This window comes from Microtus ochrogaster, linkage group LG10 (assembly GCF_000317375.1).
Source record: "Microtus ochrogaster isolate Prairie Vole_2 linkage group LG10, MicOch1.0, whole genome shotgun sequence".
In the NCBI taxonomy this organism is placed as follows: Eukaryota; Metazoa; Chordata; class Mammalia; order Rodentia; family Cricetidae; genus Microtus; species Microtus ochrogaster.
The window spans coordinates 1,297,246-1,315,518 of record NC_022035.1 but is presented as its reverse complement, the minus strand read 5'-3'; the positions used below and the strand labels follow the sequence as shown (position 1 = coordinate 1,315,518).

The following is an 18,273-nucleotide window of genomic DNA, read 5'->3' as shown; positions in this document are numbered from 1 at the left end:
GGGGTAATGTGTGGACCTGTGAACATTATTGACATCGCCCATGTTTAGAAGAACAACAGCCCAAAGCTTCAAATTCTATGGCATTTTGCTTTTGAAAAGAAGCATAGGTGTAAATGCTGCCCAAATAGCCTCTTGTGAAGAGCTCCTTGTTTTGCAAATCACAAAGGAACAGGAAAAGGGCTCTTCTCTAAAAATGTTGTGTGGGCGCCCATAATTTAAACCTATCATAAAGAAAGGAAGTATTATTTTCTCAAACAAAACAGTGGCTTAGTCATTTTCCATCTCTAGATGATGAATATATCATGCATCTGTATCGTGTTTTTCTCCCATCGAGTGGCACACTATACTTAAGTGAAGAAGGCTTTACTGTGAGTTTCCAAGGTAACTGACCAGCAAGGGTACAGCTCAGTAGATTACACAACGGCAATTGAGTATACATGAATAAAGAAAAATGTGCATGTCATCTCAAAGCCTGAGAGGGCCATGGTGAATTGTGGCTTAACACTGTGCATTGAAGAAAAAGTTTTTGTTTGTGTGTTTTGTTTTGTGAGGGCAGAATTTGAGGTGTTCTATACTAGTCATGGTGGGGTGATATAGAATGATAGGTGCCCTTTAATGAGTTCATGTTAGGCTCTGTGAGAGCTATATAGAAAATAGAATTATTTCAGTCTTATTTAACATGAGAAACATTTCCTTTTGCTTCACAAACTGACATATATCACTTTGTGTAGCAAACACTAAAGAAGGCTATTACTTTATGATGGAAATGGAGGATAGTAATCTTCAAAAATACTATACCTTAAATTAAGTGTCATATGTGTTTAGCTCCCTAGCGTGAGACTTGTGTCTGTCTCTGCATTGCTTTCTATTAGAATGTATTCATTCATTCCAGAGGCATTTATAAACCTATTTAAATATGCTCAACACTCCTTAAGGTATTAAAAAAATGACAAGGAAAATAAAACTCAGTATTGCACAGCACGGTGTTTTCATCTCTAGGAAGATTAATAAATCAGATAAGTTCAGAAGAGATTCATTTAGATCATTCTAAATATTCCTGTACTTTGGATATAAGGTTGCAGTAGGAATTTTAACAACTGTCATATAGAGAAAAATAATTTCTCAGAAGCAGTTTGAAACTCTTCTCAATTTGATTCTTTTCCCAGTTCTGTTTTCTTCTGCCACGAACCCCAGGATTGTGCTTGTTTGGCTTACTCACTTCCTCTAAAGGCTCCCCCATGACAGCCCACTCCTGCATCCTGCATGTTTTCATTGCTGAATGCCTGAATATCTTGTTTCTGGCTTACAAACAACTACTATTAGGAAAAATATTAAATCTCCTAATTTTTTACCAGATCTTTCCAAAGTCAGACCACCCTTCCTAGTATTGCCAGAGCATCTTATATCTCTGGGATAATACCTGGTTAAGAAGATGTTGGTCTCCTGAGTTGGATGGTTGCCTTGTGGGAAGCAGGGGTTGGGTCTCTTGAGGTTTTCACATTCCTGACACCATTGATATTTAGGATACATTGTGTTATTCAACTGGGGCAAAGAAAGTCAGATTCTCTTATTTTCCATCCTTATAATGTTTCTCTGATTCAGTGATTATTATTTGGAATGTGATCATCATTTCCCCAGGTGAGTAACTTGTCTGTGAGCAAAAGCTGACCGTCGGAACACCAGTGCCCAACACAGCAGTGTCTTTTAACCTGGCTAAACTATCTTGCAGCTTCATTTGTTTATTCATTCATTCATTCATTCATTCATTCATTCATTCATTCATTCATTTATTTGGATGCATAGCCTTTCTTGCTTTGGTTACTTTGAGACATGATCTTGCTCTGTAATCCAGGCTACCCTGAACTTATTCTATAACCAAGACTGTCTTAAAGCAATCCTAATACAAATCTCTTGGGTGATAGAATTATAGGCATGAGCCACCACTTCTGACTGCTCCATAGACTTTGAAGTTGTGTTTTTAGTACCCAGATTATGGATACATGGAACTCCAAGCCAAATGTTTTAGTTCAGTCTTCTTTTTTAGGGGTAGCTCTCCACAAAACAGAGGGACAAGGTTTCTCAGAGGGGGCTACATTTTTGGTAGCTTTTTTGTTTTGTTTCCTTTTGAATACTAAAAACTTTACTGTCAATGATCTGGCGGTCTAAGGACTTTTTGCGAGTTTTGAGCTTGCTGTGAGAAGTCTTGGGGTTGCTCAGGTTAATTGTGACATTGACAAATCCATCAGTGACTAAGCGGAAGAACGGGATGAGTAGGGTGTTTCTGTCTAGAGGTTGCAGCTACTGCCAATCATGAAACTCGAATCCCAAAAGATATTGCAGAGGTGACAAGGGCTGCTGACAGGGATGTGTTGGTGGAGATGATGATATCAGAGAAAAAACAAGAGGTGGAAACTAGTCACACTAATTTAGCCATTTTTGTACACTGAAATCTTATGTCCTAAGCCACGGTGAATCATGAAATTGGTCCCATTTCGCCTAAAGAAGGACTTGCTCAGAACTGTGCAATTGTTGCTGCTTAGTTAGGAGAGAGCGTAATGGAGTAAATTGTGCTATTTTAATTATTAGATGCTAAAATCAGGAGACATGAAATAAAGTAATTGTTTCTAGACAAGGTTTCAGTAATGCATGGAGAAACTCGTCAGCACATCCTCATAAGTATCTGGTGAGAGTTATATGGGCTGACTTGCCTCTACTTGGAAAGCCATAGTGCTTATCATTTTAAAAGTGCTAATAATGTATTCGCTTTTTTAAAAAAAGGGAAAGAGAAAAAGCTCTAGTAACTATGAAGTATGCCAGTTCTTGTGATATATATTTTGTTGGTAATATTTTGGACAAAAATAAATCATCAAAATGATATTTGTGTTTTTATGCTTAATGGCAATTAAAAATACTAAATATAACATGTGTCATTTTACTTGTGCACTATCTTAGTGGTTTCTAAACACAATTTCGGAAAATTTTTCTTAGCTTTGTCCTAAAATTGTTTCCCTTTCAATCGCATATGTACTAACACGTTCCCTCGTGTGTTGTTTTGGTCTTCTCTGCGGTTTCTGCAGAGAGAGACCATTTCTGTAGCCACGGCTCGGTCATCGAGGGCAGTTCTCATTAGCGCCTCCTCTCTTCTTCCCCTTTGCTTGCAGTGTACACTCTTTTCTCAAAGGTGCACGCTGATCGGAACGTATACCCGTCTGCAGGGGTCCTCTTTGTTCACGTTTTGGAGAGAGAGTATTTCAAGGGTGAATTTCCTCCTTATCCAAAGCCCGGTAGGTTCCTGGCAGGAGGGAAGTAGGGGGAAATATTTCCTTTTGTTCACTGTGCAGAACCTGAGCGATGCGAGATCAAACACGATTAACACTTTTTAAAATGATTTGGATATGTGAAAAATTGGTTGTTGTAGGATGTTTCTCATTTTCAGATTAGAAATTTAATTATAAAAGGAAATTTTTTTTTAATTTTTGAGAATACGTATTTCTTAAGTTTCAGTCTTGAATGTTACATCCCTGCCTGGCAAGTGACCTACATTTAGTCACACAAAAATAATTACAGCTGTACCCAGTTATGAGTTTCTGTACTTGGACTTAAGTTTCTTACTTATTTAATTCACTGTTGGTTTAAATGTTAATTATCACAAGTACTGTCACACTAATGAAGATACAGAAAGAATAGCAAGAGAAAACATTAAATCAGTAACAAAAAATGACTTTTGAAAATTAACTTTTCAAAATACATGTTTAATATTAGAATTCATACAATTATTCTTTGTGGGCTATATGATGAATAGCAATTTATCTGACCACATTAATAAAATGAAGGTAGATCTGTTTTTAAAAATAAAAAGGGTCTTTTCCTCTATTAATTTTAAAGTGTTTTCTTATGAGATATTCATTTTTAGAAAACTAGATGGCCAGGCCTTTCAGACAGCAATTGTTACATATAGGAAAAGTATGTAGTCATGACACATTATGACACTTTCATGATTATCGGACCACTCCTCGGTGTTGCTCTGATAATGTTTGAAGATCAGGGAAGGTTTGTCACGAACAAATGAATGCATCTCGGGAGATATTTGTGAAATTTGTTTTCTAACTGGCAAAATTGCCCTAAAGTATCATCCTCAAAATAAAACCAAGAAATTTGTTAGAATCTACTATGCTTATTTATTTGATCTCAAGACCAATTGAATAATCAAAAGAATATTTTTTATTATGTGTGTAATTAAAGTCAAATTTCCAGATAAATTTTTTATTTGTATATTTAGGTTGCTACAAATGTCAAACACTTTTTTTTTTCTGATGGAATGTTTTGACTGAAAGCACCAAAGAAACATGTATGAAAATAACTGTTTCATGTCTTAATTCTGTGTTCCTTATCTAGGTGAGGTTAGTAATGATCCCATAACATTTAACACAAATTTAATGGGTTACCCAGACAGACCTGGATGGCTTCGATACATCCAAAGGACACCATACAGTGATGGGGTTCTGTATGGGTCCCCAACAGCTGAAAATGTGGGGAAACCAACAATCATTGAGGTAATTTATTTTGAATGGGAAATACTATGTTTTTTGTCATTTATTTTAAATGTGGAAATTAAAGTTACATGGAAGTGATTTTTAAGAGTTTTTAAAACATAGAAATGTACTTGCTAATGTTTTGACACATAATAATCTTCTCTATAAAGTTTGCTGTTTCAACATTTATATTAAAAATGATAAAATAAACTAGTAAAAATTATTAAAGAAATACATTAATATAAAATCTATTTAATAAGATAAATGCAAACCTAAAACATTTAATTGTTCTATATTTCAGTTATTTGTGTGTGTGTGTATGTGTGTGTGTGTGTGGTATACGTTTGCCTTGATGCATTCGTAGAGGTCAGAGAAGAACCTTCAGAAGTTTCTCCCTCTATCATGTATGTTCTGAGGATCACACTCAGGTCTTTGGGCTTGGTAGTAAGTATATTTACCCACTGAGTCAAATTGCCAAGTCAAGTCTATATTTGTTATTCAAATTTTATACCTATTGAAAGAAAGTCAATCACTAGACATCTTAATTAGCAAACATCGTGAAAGGTGACTAAGGCTGGAAGGGTGAGTGACAAGTGCATTCAACCATGCGATATGGTCTAGGGGCTGAAGAGTGGGGGAGAAACACGCCTACCCAATACTAGCATAGAAGCTGCTGGGGCAGTTCACACAGCCAAGAAAGCCTTCTAGGTTTTGAAAATAGGGTTTGAGCTCTGGTTTAACTGTAGAGAAGATGACAAGTATATGCAAGTTCATTTCCAGCACTGAAAAAAAAACCCAAACAAACAAGCAATAAAAGTACACCCACCCCACCCCGAATCCAAAAAACTGAGGGAGGTGTAAAAGTAGATGAACTCAGAAAGCTGTATTTGTGGTTAGAAGTTAAGGTACATTCTAGGGGACAGGTGATAGGCACAAGTTACTAGTGTTGCTAAGCAAACCCCCAAAGGCTGTGCAAGCTGTGATAGTAGGGTTAACCTATATTCTGAACGCCTTTGGGGTGTTGTAATTCCCCAGTTTTTTTCTAATATCAGCATACATATAAGACATGAGAAGTTAAAACCCCCAGCAACAATGGTAATGGTAATTTGAATGAATAGTTCCTTTAAAAATTCTAGTTTTAGGGGTTGGAGAGATGGCTCAGTGGTTAAGAGCATTGCCTGCTCTTCCAAAGGTCCTGAGTTCAATTCCCAGCAACCACATGGTGGCTCACAACCATCTGTAATAAGGTCTGGTGCCCTCTTCTGGCCTTTGGCATAAAAACAGATAGACTGTTGTATACATAATAAATAATAAATAAATATTAAAAAATAAAATTTTTTTTTAAAAAGTTCTAGTTTTAAAAGATAAAAGTTTCACTGTTGATGTGGGTGCTGGGAACCAAACTCGCATCCTCTGTAAGAACGGGAAATGATTTTAACGAAGGAGCTGTCTCTCCAGTTCCTCTGTTGAGCACTTTTAAACTAAGGATCAAATTGATCTTCCTTAACCTGATAATTTTTTCCAAAAGAATAGCAAACATCGTTCTCAGTGGGAGAAACATTAGAGAAATCACACTTAAATTTGGGAACAAAACAAGAATGGCATCCTCTATATTTTATTATAGGATATATTGGAAGTCATAGCTAGTGAAGAAAACAACATGAAATCAAATCCCCAATGATTTGAAAGAAATTGAACGCTCAATAGTATAAAGTCTATTGACTATTAAAATATTATGAAAGGTTACCAATCAGCTGTGGGGTAAACATAAATGTGTTTTATTTCTGCACTGAGTAAAAAGTATTGAGAAAACAAATGTTTCAAAGAAGCACATATTTTCAATAGAGACAGAAACTATAAGGTACCAGGAGTAAATAAAACACAATGAATACAAAATTTGCATAAATAGATGATAATTTCAGTGATAGGAAGATAGTGTGATAATGGCATAATTTCCCTTGGTCTAGAGGTTTAGTGCACACCAATATAGTTTTCAGCGGATTTTTAAAAGTAGAACTTGACTGTTTCTTACACGTATCGGGAGGGCTATATGGTAGAAACAACCAAGCCTTAGTAAAGAAGAATGAAGGGGAAGGTTTCTTTTCTCTCCTTGGCATCCAGATTTCCAGAAACTCATGGTGGTGATCACAGAGTTTCAGTGACACAGGGATGGACACATGGGCTGAAAGATTGAGTAGCAAGGACAGAAACAGACCACACAAGGAACAGTGACAGATGTTTGAAGAGTTGGTGCCACAGGTCTTTGGAAAAAGGGATGTCTGTTTCTCAACCAGTGCTCAGAAAATTTGTTAGCCACTTGAGTTAGATCCTTCATACCAATCATAGAGTTAGATCCTTCATACTAAATGCCAAGCAAAAATATAGGTAGATTAGATATTAAATGTGAGAAACAAAAAAAATTAAACTATTATATTAAAATACAAAAGACTCTTGACGACTTGGGGGCAAAAATAGATTTCTTAAATATAAACTGCATATTTTTGAGAGAAAAAGACATAGCTTTCACTCTTATATTTGTGAATTATTCATCAAAAGAGATTCTTTAAGAGATAAAAGAGCAGAAGATGTTATTGCATGTGCCTGACATAGGCATGTGAAATCAAAAAGAGACCCTCAATTCAATAAAAAAAAAAAGATTTCACTGAACAGAACACACAAATAGTCATGAGACCAAGTAAGATGTCTATTCTTAACCAGTAATGAGGAACATACTTATTCAGACAAATAATGAGAATTTTACCATCAGTGAGATCCATTGAAGAGAAATGTAGAGATTGACATAACCACTATGGGATCAGTCCTAAGTTATGATCCATGAGTAAGCATCAGTGTGTTGTGTCACAAAGCAGTCCCCCTTCTAGATAACTACCCAAACAAGCAACTTGTAAAAACTCACCTGAAGACATGTATGGACATACTCCTTGAACATTGTTCATGAAGCGGAGCCCTGGAAACCCACAAAACAACAGACTCTAAAGGCTGTGAGCAAGAGATAGGTACATGCATTGTGTTGTGTATTTGTGGTCGATGCTAAGAGCAAAACTGAACTGAGGCTTGTCCAACAACATGGATAAGGTTGAAGCAGACTGTCGGATGGGAGGTGGGGAGACAGACCTTCTGGAGAACATGTGCGTGGTATATATAAAGTACTAGTCTTACAGTGTTCAAAAACAAGCAAAGCTAGGCAATATATTTGAAGTCTACATATTTTTGTAATGAGCAAATGAGCTCTTAAGTAAATAGGTAAATGAAATCTTAATCTCATTAAGTAAATGGGATTTTAAACATCCAGTTCCACTATTGCCGGAAAGCAGCCTGGGCCAACACAGGTGAGCCGTAATGTTGTTGAGGGGAGTTGTAGAACAGTCAAGACATTCTTATAAATCACCACAGACATTAAATGATATGCTTAATAAGTGCCGATGAAAACTCAACACAATGTTTTATAGAAGACAAATATATCTATATAGTGTAAAAAGTATATAGGATTTTATATATTATTCTATTAATTTAGTCAAATTTTATGTCTTAAAACATTGTTTAATTATATCAGTCTATGAATTAATCCATTCAGCAGCTATGAATTTGAAATATTTAGATTGTAAACATCTAAAATTGGTTAGGCATTATTTTAGAAAGAGAGGATGAAGACTAAAGCCTCCTCCATCTTGTTTTGAAGCACTTCATATCTCTGAAGTAAGGAAAATCTGATTGAGGTCATTATAGTTCTTAAATATCTGAGCAGGAGTGAGGAAGAGCATGCTGTTCTGGGGTAGCTGCTAAGACTAAACATTAGATATACATTCAGGTAATTAATTTTTTCTCTTAATATGAAATGTTCTTCACTGCCTCTAGTAATCTGAGATTTTTAAAAAAAGAAACTTGCAATCATGAAATTTGAGACAAATTGGGAAGGCTACTGTTATTAATTTAAAATACTCATCTCTTCTGAGCCAAAAGCTCACAGTAATAGCACATTGGAGAAGATCAGTCATTTTTTTTTCCACTGATAATATGATTATGATTATTGGGGGGAGTATGGCAAATTAATTTATTAGTATATATATATATATAATAGTATATTTATTAGTATAAGCTAATGAGTAAAGGCTAATTTTTAAATCACAAAAATTCCCAAGTACAACTTATTTTTAATGTCTTCATTTGCTGTCTTGGAAAAATAACTCTTATTTAGTTTTGGTAGCCAGCATACCTGGTGGTCTATTGGTTAGAACTTTGCACTCTCTCTCCTCCTTATTTTGGTGATGAGTCTCAGGTCACTGTTTGACTTGAGGAAGAAAGTGGTGATGCCGATGGAATTTTGACAAGTTGGAGAGAAAAGAAGCTCCACTAACTCTGTGGGTTAGTGTGCTGTTCAGAACAAATATTGCCAAAGGTTTGAAATTATTTATCCCACAATTCTGAATCTTGCTATTTTAGCTTTCAGTATTCCCAAGGAGTGTAACCTACTTCTGGCCAAGCTCCTGTTGATATGTAGAGATCTGCAGGGCTTGTTGCACGGCTCCTATTGATGATATGTAGAGATCTGCAGGGCTTGTTGCACAGCTCCTATTGATATGTAGAGATCTGTAGGGCTTGTTGCACACAGGGGCCTCTTCTAGTAGCTGGAGCCAGTTTCCTCCCAATCTTCTGTCTCCGTGTCACCTACAGCTGCAGCCATCGCCAGAAACCTAGTACCTGGACTCTTAAGAGTTTGACGCTCTTTTGGTTTTGCTGAGGTACTCCAGATGTGTCTGCACCATTTAATGCCTGTTACAAAGTTAATCATCCCTTGAGTTCTGCAGCCTTTGTTTTGTTTGTCTCTGATAGCCCCTTCTGAGCTGTCTTGTATAGAAGCTCACTGAGCCTGCAAATGTTTACTAACATGTGGCTGTATGAAACACCGATTTGTGGCTTTTGAGCATGTGCTCTAAGTTTATAGACGGTCACCCTCACTGCTTTACTCATCATGAGGGATATCTACATCATGAGAGGGTTATTTATGGCATCTCTTGACCGATTGTTGTGCAGTTCGACACTATATGCAACATTGGTGTGCTTGGTTAAAATGTACTTTTCATGATGATTCTTAAATTCATTTACAAGCACAACCATTTATTTTATGTTTTTCTGTGTGTGTGTGTGTGTGTGTGTGTGTGTGTGTTGTTTAATCTTACTGTCAGCAGCAAGTCACTAATGGTTCATAGTGACCCATCTATGTGCCCCCTCCTGTGCCTAATGGCTTTCTAGAAAAGAATTTTTTGTATTTAACTTTTTGTTTTAGCATGTTAAGTAGACCTGACTAATTAATTATTTTCCTACAATACTGCTAAAAGTCCTATGATTTTTATTACCCAGGAAAGAAAGTTTTCTAGATAAATCAACAAATAATAAAAATAGGAAAAGCAATGATTTGTTTCATTTTGCCTTTACTGAGTTGTATTTTCTAAAACATTTCACTTTCTAAACATAGTTTTCCTTTTCTAACAGATAACTGCCTATAATAGACGTACCTTTGAGACTGCAAGGCATAACTTGATAATTAATATAATGTCAGCAGAAGGTAAGTTTGGAAAAATGTGTCGATGATCATTTCTTATTTTTAAGAAGGATTTCATTGCATTTATGAACATAAAATATAATCATGGATTGCAAAGCATCGCGTACCTACTATAACTGATGAAATAGTAAAATGCAGAAAGAAAAGCAAGCCATTTCTAACTTTTTATAAAAGTGATGTGCTGTGCTGATGAACCGCTGGTGTCCTCAAGCCTTGCTAAGTCAGTGCTGAAGGGGGCTAAGATGCTTCCGGGCTTGCTATACCGCATATGAGTTGAGTCCAAAGACACAGAGTAGTGGTTCACTACTTCTATATTGAACTTCAATGTAATTGTAAGTAGTAGTTTAGCTGCATGTGAAGATAAACTGATTTGGGGAGTGGGGTACACTGTTTGCTAATTAGCTAATTTTGCTCATTGTGTAAATAAGAGTCCACCAACAATTTAGAAGAACATGCTCAAACTGTAAGTGATTTCCTGAGGATTTTGAAGGTTGGGGACACAGAAAGCATAAAATTATGCTTATATTTGACCCCATTTTGACAAAGACTAGGAAATGTATTTAACACTTAGAATGTTCTAACAAGGCTACCGACTTGAGAGTGGGGGCAGGGGAATGGTTCCTGGGAAGATAGGTTGAGGGCCTGAAGGGAGGAAAGGGGAAAATATTACCATCCCATATTCAGACTTGAGGGATGATGATGATTATTTTTTTTCAAAATAATGTTTCTCTGTGTAACCTGAGCTGTCCTGGAACCTGCTCTGTATACCAGGCTGGCCTCAACCTCATGGAGAATTCACCCGTTGAGGCTTAAATATTAAAAAAGAATGAGAAGACATTTTAGGTAGCATTAGGAAATGATGGGACACTCTACTACTGTTAGTGAAGGCACCGAGAGGAAGGGAGCTGTGACAGATCTTTTCCTTCTGAAAGAGAGCAAAATAAGAATACATTCCTGATGGGGAATTGCCGCTCCGGTTTATTAGCAGAAAGCGGACAAACAAAAGCATTTGCCAGAAACAAGTATTTTGAAATTTATGATAACTCAGCTAAGCTGAGCTACAAGTTGCTCTTCGACTATATCAAAGAATTAAATACGAAAATTGGTAATGTGTACCTGGAAAGACCGCTTGAAGACTTGACCCTTAGGTGTTTTAACAGTACCTACTGCAGACAGCTGCCAGATTAAAATGTAAAGTGCTTTTCATATAAAAAACCAACCCCAGTGAAGCATTCCCTCCCCTCACTCCTGTCTTCTGCATGGTCTCTAGGCACCCATAGATCAGGGAGACTGGTTCTTGATTTAATTAGGATTCGATAGTTGTATCTAGTTAAGCTATTCTTATAGAATTGGGAACTCTTGAGTGGGCAGAGACATTGTCTTTTCCTTTTTCTTCCAATCTGTGAATTCATGGCTTGAGTCACATAGATACCCCGTGGTGACTTTGGGCTCTTGGATCCTGTAATTGTAGGCTGAAGAGACCAGGTCTTTGTCAGATATGGCAGACTGGAAGAGAGCCTGGTCTGCAGTTGGAACTCTGTCTTTCTCTAGACTGGTCTCTGCTGTAGAAAGTTAACATTCAGAAGCTACTGTAGGTGTTAATGTCACACAGGGATCCATATTCACCTGGTTCCTGGTATGAGAGAGAATACTACCCAACAGGAGGGTCAAGAGTAAGCCTTAGGGGCTCTTCATCTGCATGAAGTAGGTAGACGTTCATGGAGGTAGGGAGGAGGAGAAGATTTTAGAAGTCTCTATTTGGAATTTAGGTAGATCTGCTCCACTTCTCTAAATAGGGTTCAGGGACCCCCAAACGGTTTGAAAACCACTAAACTAAAACTAAAAAGGTCACACATTTGTCCTTGCCAATCTAGACAAGATTTATATGCACTTGAGAATGACGGTCTTTGAACATGGCCTTCGCTCACGCTATTTGTCCCAGATAAACTTTAGAGGAAGGAATAACAAAGTTGTAAATCAGGGGACTCGTGCTCAGCCCCGCGCTCTGGCCAGCTGTCTTCTACTCTGAGTGACCTCATGGGAAATTAGTCATGGAGACTCACAGCACGGTGCTCAGGAAGACTGCATAAAAAGTGAATCCCTCGATTGGGGTTAGCACCTCAGAGGCCTGTTGCCACCAGTCTGTTGGCCTACTGTTCTCGTGGCCTCTCTGATTTCCAAATATAGCAATCACGGGGATTTCCCCAGAGTTAGAAAGCTCTGCTGACTCATGCTAGAGAGACCTGGCACTCGTTCTTGGCCCAAGCTGCACGGGCCAGAGCCTTGCAGGGAGACGGTAGCAACCGCAAGGCTCGTAGCAGATCTCAGAAAGGGAACCACTAAGTGGAGCTGAATGGATCAGAAAGAGCCAAAGAGTGGTTCTCCAGAAGTAGTACTGATGATAAGACAGGTGCGGTGGGGTGGAGAGGGGGTGGAGTAGGGGCTTTCTGTATTTTTATGGAAAGTTGAATGTGAAAATATTTAGGGAAAAGAGTAATTTTATACATCTGGCATATCCAAAACTATATTTGCTATTATTTATAAATATTACATCATTTACCACTGAGAAAGCCTTCATCATGATTCACTTGTGTGACTATTTTAGGCTTGGGAGATATGATTAAGCTACTGTAGTAGGGAAAGAGGAAATGCATTTGTATCAACTGAAATCTTATCTACAAGAGAGAATGAAGAACTTATGCTCTAGAAGACTACATATGGACCATGCACTGAATAAATCTAGCATAATCACAGACCAGATTAGTGCCTGCAGGAGAGGAGGCAAGGATTTTCCTTGAGAAGGGCCTTGCAGAGCTATGGTTTTGGAAATGTTTGCTACATGGCTCTGGACAAACCTCTACAGCCAATGCTGGCTCCCTCACCGAATTTCTGGTGTCTAGTGTCCATTAGTATCAAAGAGTCTTCCAAGAAATGAGGTCATTAAGATGTTGGGTGATTATTATGTATTTTATCTTCTTTTTATTAAATAAGAGTAGATTAATTTACAAACTCATGATTTTGTTTAAATAGAGAATGTACATAGTATAATTCGTGTTGAAGACATTAAGTCTGTTTAGAACTCAGAAGTATTCATATAACTAGCCTTTTCATGTTAAAATAGGACTAAAGTCTTAATATTTTATAAGTTTTTACCATATGTTTGAAGTCTGCTAGGCACATTATAGACATAATCTCTAATTTAGAGAAAAATTGAATGAGATAAATTCAAATGATTGTGTCTTTCTGAACATCTCTAAAGAAAATCTTTCGCTGACAGTATGGGGGTGGCGTGAGGGCAGAGCCTGCTGACACTCCCACTGTTACAATCCACAGGGGTCTCCTCATTTGCCCTGCTTTGTAATCGTTTTCAAATTAACTCTTATTATTGTACAAATAGTATTGTGTAGAAGAAGAAAACATTTTTACTTTTAAAAGGACAATCATAATATAGGGAAAATGGCAGTAATTCAAGACGAACACTTGAGAAACATATATATTTAGTAAGTGTTTCTTATATTAATAGACTGAATTTTTTATTAGGTTTGTTGAAAGTTATTTACATTTTTGTTTTTCAAGACGGAATTTATTTGTGTAGTCCTGGCTGTCCTGGAACTAGCTTTGTAGTTTCAGGCTGGCCTTAAACTCAGAAAGATCCTCCTGCCTCTCCTCCTGAATGTTGGGGATTAAAGGAGTGAGCTACACCACCTGGTTTATAGTTTTTTAAAGGAAAATTTAGTGAATGTATTGAAAGAAAAAAAAAGCTCACTAAAACTCTAACTGTGAAACTATACAAGAGCTTTCTGATTTTCTGAAATATTTAGTACACAATAATCCAGATAGAATTGAGGTAAATTTTAGAATTCTCACAAGCTATGTAATCAATATCATAGAAAAATCAATGATTTTTTAGCATGTTCCAAAAAATATGAGAAATATTATAAATTAAAGACAAGGGTTTAGTCATCTTCTTGCTTTCTCTGGTTAAATTTTGAAATTATAAATTATTTCCATGAAGCATGGATTTTATTATATTGCAGATACAGTTTCAGTGCCTAATGTATATTATGTTCTTAGCTACAACATCAGTTATAGAGAAGTCTTTGAAGTCACAGCAATCCCTCAATACCCACCAGGAATTGGTTCCTAGATCCCTTTGGATATTCAAATTGGAAAACTCTCAAATCCCCTATATAAGGTGGGCAAGTCATATGTAAAAACATATAAAAAACTATTTTTATACATGATCTGCACAATTCTCCCATATGTGAATTATCTCTAGATTATGCATTATACCTGTGCAATGTAGGTTCTATATAAATAGTTGGCACATTGTTTAAGGATTCATGGATGAGAAAGTTTATAAATTTATACTGTTGAGTACAGACATAATTTTGTTGTTGTTGTGTAGACAGGGTCTCATTATGTAGCCCTGGTTGTCCTAAAACTCACTCTGTAGACCAGGTTGGCCTCCACCTCACAGAGATCTGCCCGCCTCTGACTTATCCAAGCGTCTGGACCCATTCAGATGGAGAATTGACTGTTTTGCATTGCTCTCTGCTGTCAGGTCTATAACAGAACTCAGCAAAACTCAAATTGTTTCTTTTAAGAGATTGCTTCATTAAACATATGTGTATCCCTTTTCATCAACACTAGAATTCCCGTTGCCATATCAAGCAGAATTCTTCATCAAAAATATGAATGTGGAAGAAATGTTGGCCAGTGAGGTTCTTGGAGACTTTCTTGGGGCTGTAAAAAATGTGTGGCAACCGGAGCGTCTCAACGCTATAAACATCACGTCGGCCCTAGACAGGGGTGGAAGGGTGCCGCTTCCTATTAATGACATGAAGGAGGGGTAAGACAACTTTTATCTCGTTGCCTTAAATGTAGATTTTTAAGTATGGTGACTTTATCAAACTTATTGTAGATGGAAGATAGCCTATTGAATTTTCTTTTTAATAAGAAATAGATATTAGGAAGATATGAAGACATAAGCAATTTTCTATATTGACTAAGAGATAGTGTCAATGGTTGCTTCAATCACAGTACCCAGGCCCTGTGAATCTAATTGTAGATCAGGATCGACATCATAAATTACAGCACTGAGCCTTTTGTACCTTTAGAGACAAGCTGATTATTTAGGGCCATGAATTTCAAAGGAAATTGACTCCCAGTTATCAGCTGAAGGACTCCCCGCCTGCTGGAGCTTTATTCTAGGAAACTCTTTCTTCGCCTGCCACATTCTTTCCACCATGTGTTGGTGGCTGATGGCTGAAGTGGATTTGAAACCCATCCCTGTGACACTAGAGCCAACAGTTTGGCCTTGTCACTCATACGCTGGGTGACATTGCAGAAATGCGGAACCCCTCTGTGCCTCAACCTCCTTTTCTGTTCCGGTGGGGGATGACATTCTCTCTCAAGCTTCTTAAAGTGATTAAAAGAGACAGTGCATTTGAGGTGGATATGCCAACTCTCGAGCAGTGCAGAGTGTGACCTGTGTAAGTAAAAACAGTCCTGTTGGGTGAATTCAAAGCATCAGTGTCAATATCACAGCAGACTTCCATCTTTAATTTCTTATCTGTAGGTTGATGGAGAATTGCTTCTTAACTCAATCCTGTGAAAGTGTCCTTCGTGGAGTTAATCACAGTTTGCGCAACATAACCTCCTTCTAATTCTCCCGTCTCCCATAATCCTGGGAACACTTCTATGCAGGCGATATCTAGAATTAAGTAGGATAACTGGATTCAGAAGAATCAGATTTCAGGGCTGCTTCAGGGAGAACTTGCTTGGAAATAGCAGCAAAGATCATAAATGAATTCTGGGAGGGCAGGCAAGAGAGGGCTGGGGCAGCAGTGGTCTGTGAAGTTCAACTTAAAATTTCAGAATTAACGTTTATCTTGAATGCTATAGCAATGGATTTTGAAGTCAGTCAAGCACACATGGAAGTGCTTTGAGGAAAATGGCGGGCTTATCTCTTGTCCGAGTGCTGGTTGGTTTTCTGTATGACACGTAACTCTAGAGCTTCACTTTTCACTGTGGAGCTCCAGTGTGGCTCTCTTTCCCAGGGAGTAAATTAAAAAGCATAACTATGGAACAAGGTGAGCAGGAGAGTCCCCTGAAAACACTCTCCCAATTTGCCCCCTTTTCAGCAGTTCCCTTAAGATGTCCCAAGACGATTGTCAAAACAACAGCCAGAGTTTGGAAACAACAGCGTGGAGCTCCAGGCACCAATATTTCCACTTCCTCTGGGCTCACACCGTCTCTAGCCAAACACCATCCCAAAGCGTTCCAACTGTGCCTAGCCTGAGCTTGACTCAAGTATTATTTAAAATGTAGAAAAGAGATGGGTTGCTGGCCTCTGGTACCCTCTAGAGATGTTGAAGTTTTAAGCTGGGCCTGAGCATATGACTCTAAATTAAGAACAGAATTTCGGCTCTCCAAGTCCTTGCTGAGCATCCAGCCATTAGCTAACTGACCCACAGCACCTGCTTGAGGGCACTATCCCCTGCCAGCTATTTAAGAGCGCTTGCCCTGTGGCATTAATTTAGACCCTTGTCTCAGATCCCTGCCCAACTTGAAATGCTTTCCATGACTGTAGTTTAACGTTAAGCTTTACCCTTTGCGAAGTATGCACAGGAGAAGTCTTCAAAATAGTGCTTCTATAAATTGCCCCTGATGCCAGCTCTGCCCCTCTAGGGTCTCCACGTGAGCCCCAGTGAGAGAAGATCCTGAGTGGGTGACAGTTGCCGGAGAAAAACATGTCCCTAGGAATGATTTCGCATATTTTCTTTCATTGTTATATAAACTTAGGATAACTAAAGTTTCTTTACCCACATTGCCTCACGAAGACAAATTCCGCACTTTTCTCAGCTTTGTGTCGTTCTTTCTCTTTAATAGTATATAATGTATATATGCAATTCACTTAATGTATTTTAAATGATATATCTGTGCATATGTAATTCACTTAATACATTTTAAAATGATATATAGTGTGTATAGTAATTCACTTAATATATTTTTTGCCTTTGCATTTAAAAATATCACGAGTTGTAAATATAGTTAAAATAAAATATTAAAAATATAAACAAGGAAGGACAGATATAACCAAGGAATTTCAGATATTGCTTTTTTATAATCTTATTTAAAAATAATGCGTATGCTTTGGTAATAGCAATTAAGAAACTAATAAATGTGTTCTCTTAATACTTAACATAAATCGTGCTCCAAGATTTAAAGGAAAAATAAAGATCTTGATGAAATTATTATTTTAATCATGGCAGCCCCGCAGTCCTCTAACATAGTTTTTTCTGTGCTTGCTATGCGTAGTGACACAGCTCACAGGTGACTTGGAGTATCTTAGTGGTAGACCCTTGTATGCCCTTCTACAGCCCTTGGTGCCTTAAACACCAGCCAGCAGGGCCCATTCTGGAGCATCCCAGCTCCTCCTTCATGATGAGCATTTTCTCATCTCCACAGACACTGCTGACAGCTTTCAAATTTTTTCTAAATCAAACAGAAAACAATTATAAAGATTTACTTCAAAGTGAGGAAGCCTCTGCAAAGGAAGGCTGAGCCCTCTGAAAAGATTAATTTTCACTTGCCAAACTCGTAATCCCAAGGCAAGTGTGCATGAACTTGGTGTTGCCTTTGCTTTTGACATAGAGCCAGAGGCTAAGGACTCATAGATGTATTTAGCCCTGGATAAAACTAGTGGAAAGAAGAGTAGGGTCATATTTCATGCTAGGCACAGTGTAGCTGCCAACCGTGGGTGAGTGATGTGGTGTAAATGGTGACTCTGAAGGGAATGATGGGGTGTGAGGATTAGAGAATATACTCGCTTCTCATAAGAGATTGTCAAACCTATTTCCTCTGGTGACCAAAGCGAGCAGATCTAGCCTCAATCAGTGGCAGAGAAACTGGCTTCATTTATTCTGTGAGCCATTTCATAAAATACTCTATCTAACGGGCTGGGTTTTGTCTATATGATGAGAAGTGAGGAAGAGAATGTAAGTCAGTGGCTGTTAGATACTGTTGTGATGGAAAGTCATGTTGCTGGACCAGGGTGCTTAGTTCAGAAGCTCTCTCATCTTCTCCTTCTCAGAGAAAGAGAGAGAAAGGGGGAGGGAGGGAGGGAGGGAGGGAGGGGGGAGAGAGGAGAGAGAG

The 18,273-nt window shown here is 37.8% G+C and overlaps 1 protein-coding gene across 3 annotated transcripts in view; it reads left to right on the top strand.

Annotated features, from left to right (window-relative positions):
- The window catches only part of Sgce (sarcoglycan epsilon), a 71,513-nt gene that overhangs the window by 24,326 nt on the left and 28,914 nt on the right, over positions 1 to 18,273 (top strand). For all 3 annotated transcript variants that reach the window (XM_005363684.2, XM_013352459.2, XM_026787549.1), the window contains 4 exons: positions 3,162 to 3,284; positions 4,396 to 4,553; positions 10,044 to 10,116; positions 14,767 to 14,965. In XM_005363684.2, coding sequence (XP_005363741.1) covers positions 3,162 to 3,284; positions 4,396 to 4,553; positions 10,044 to 10,116; positions 14,767 to 14,965 — 553 coding nt within the window. The remainder of the gene's footprint in view (positions 1 to 3,161; positions 3,285 to 4,395; positions 4,554 to 10,043; positions 10,117 to 14,766; positions 14,966 to 18,273) is intronic.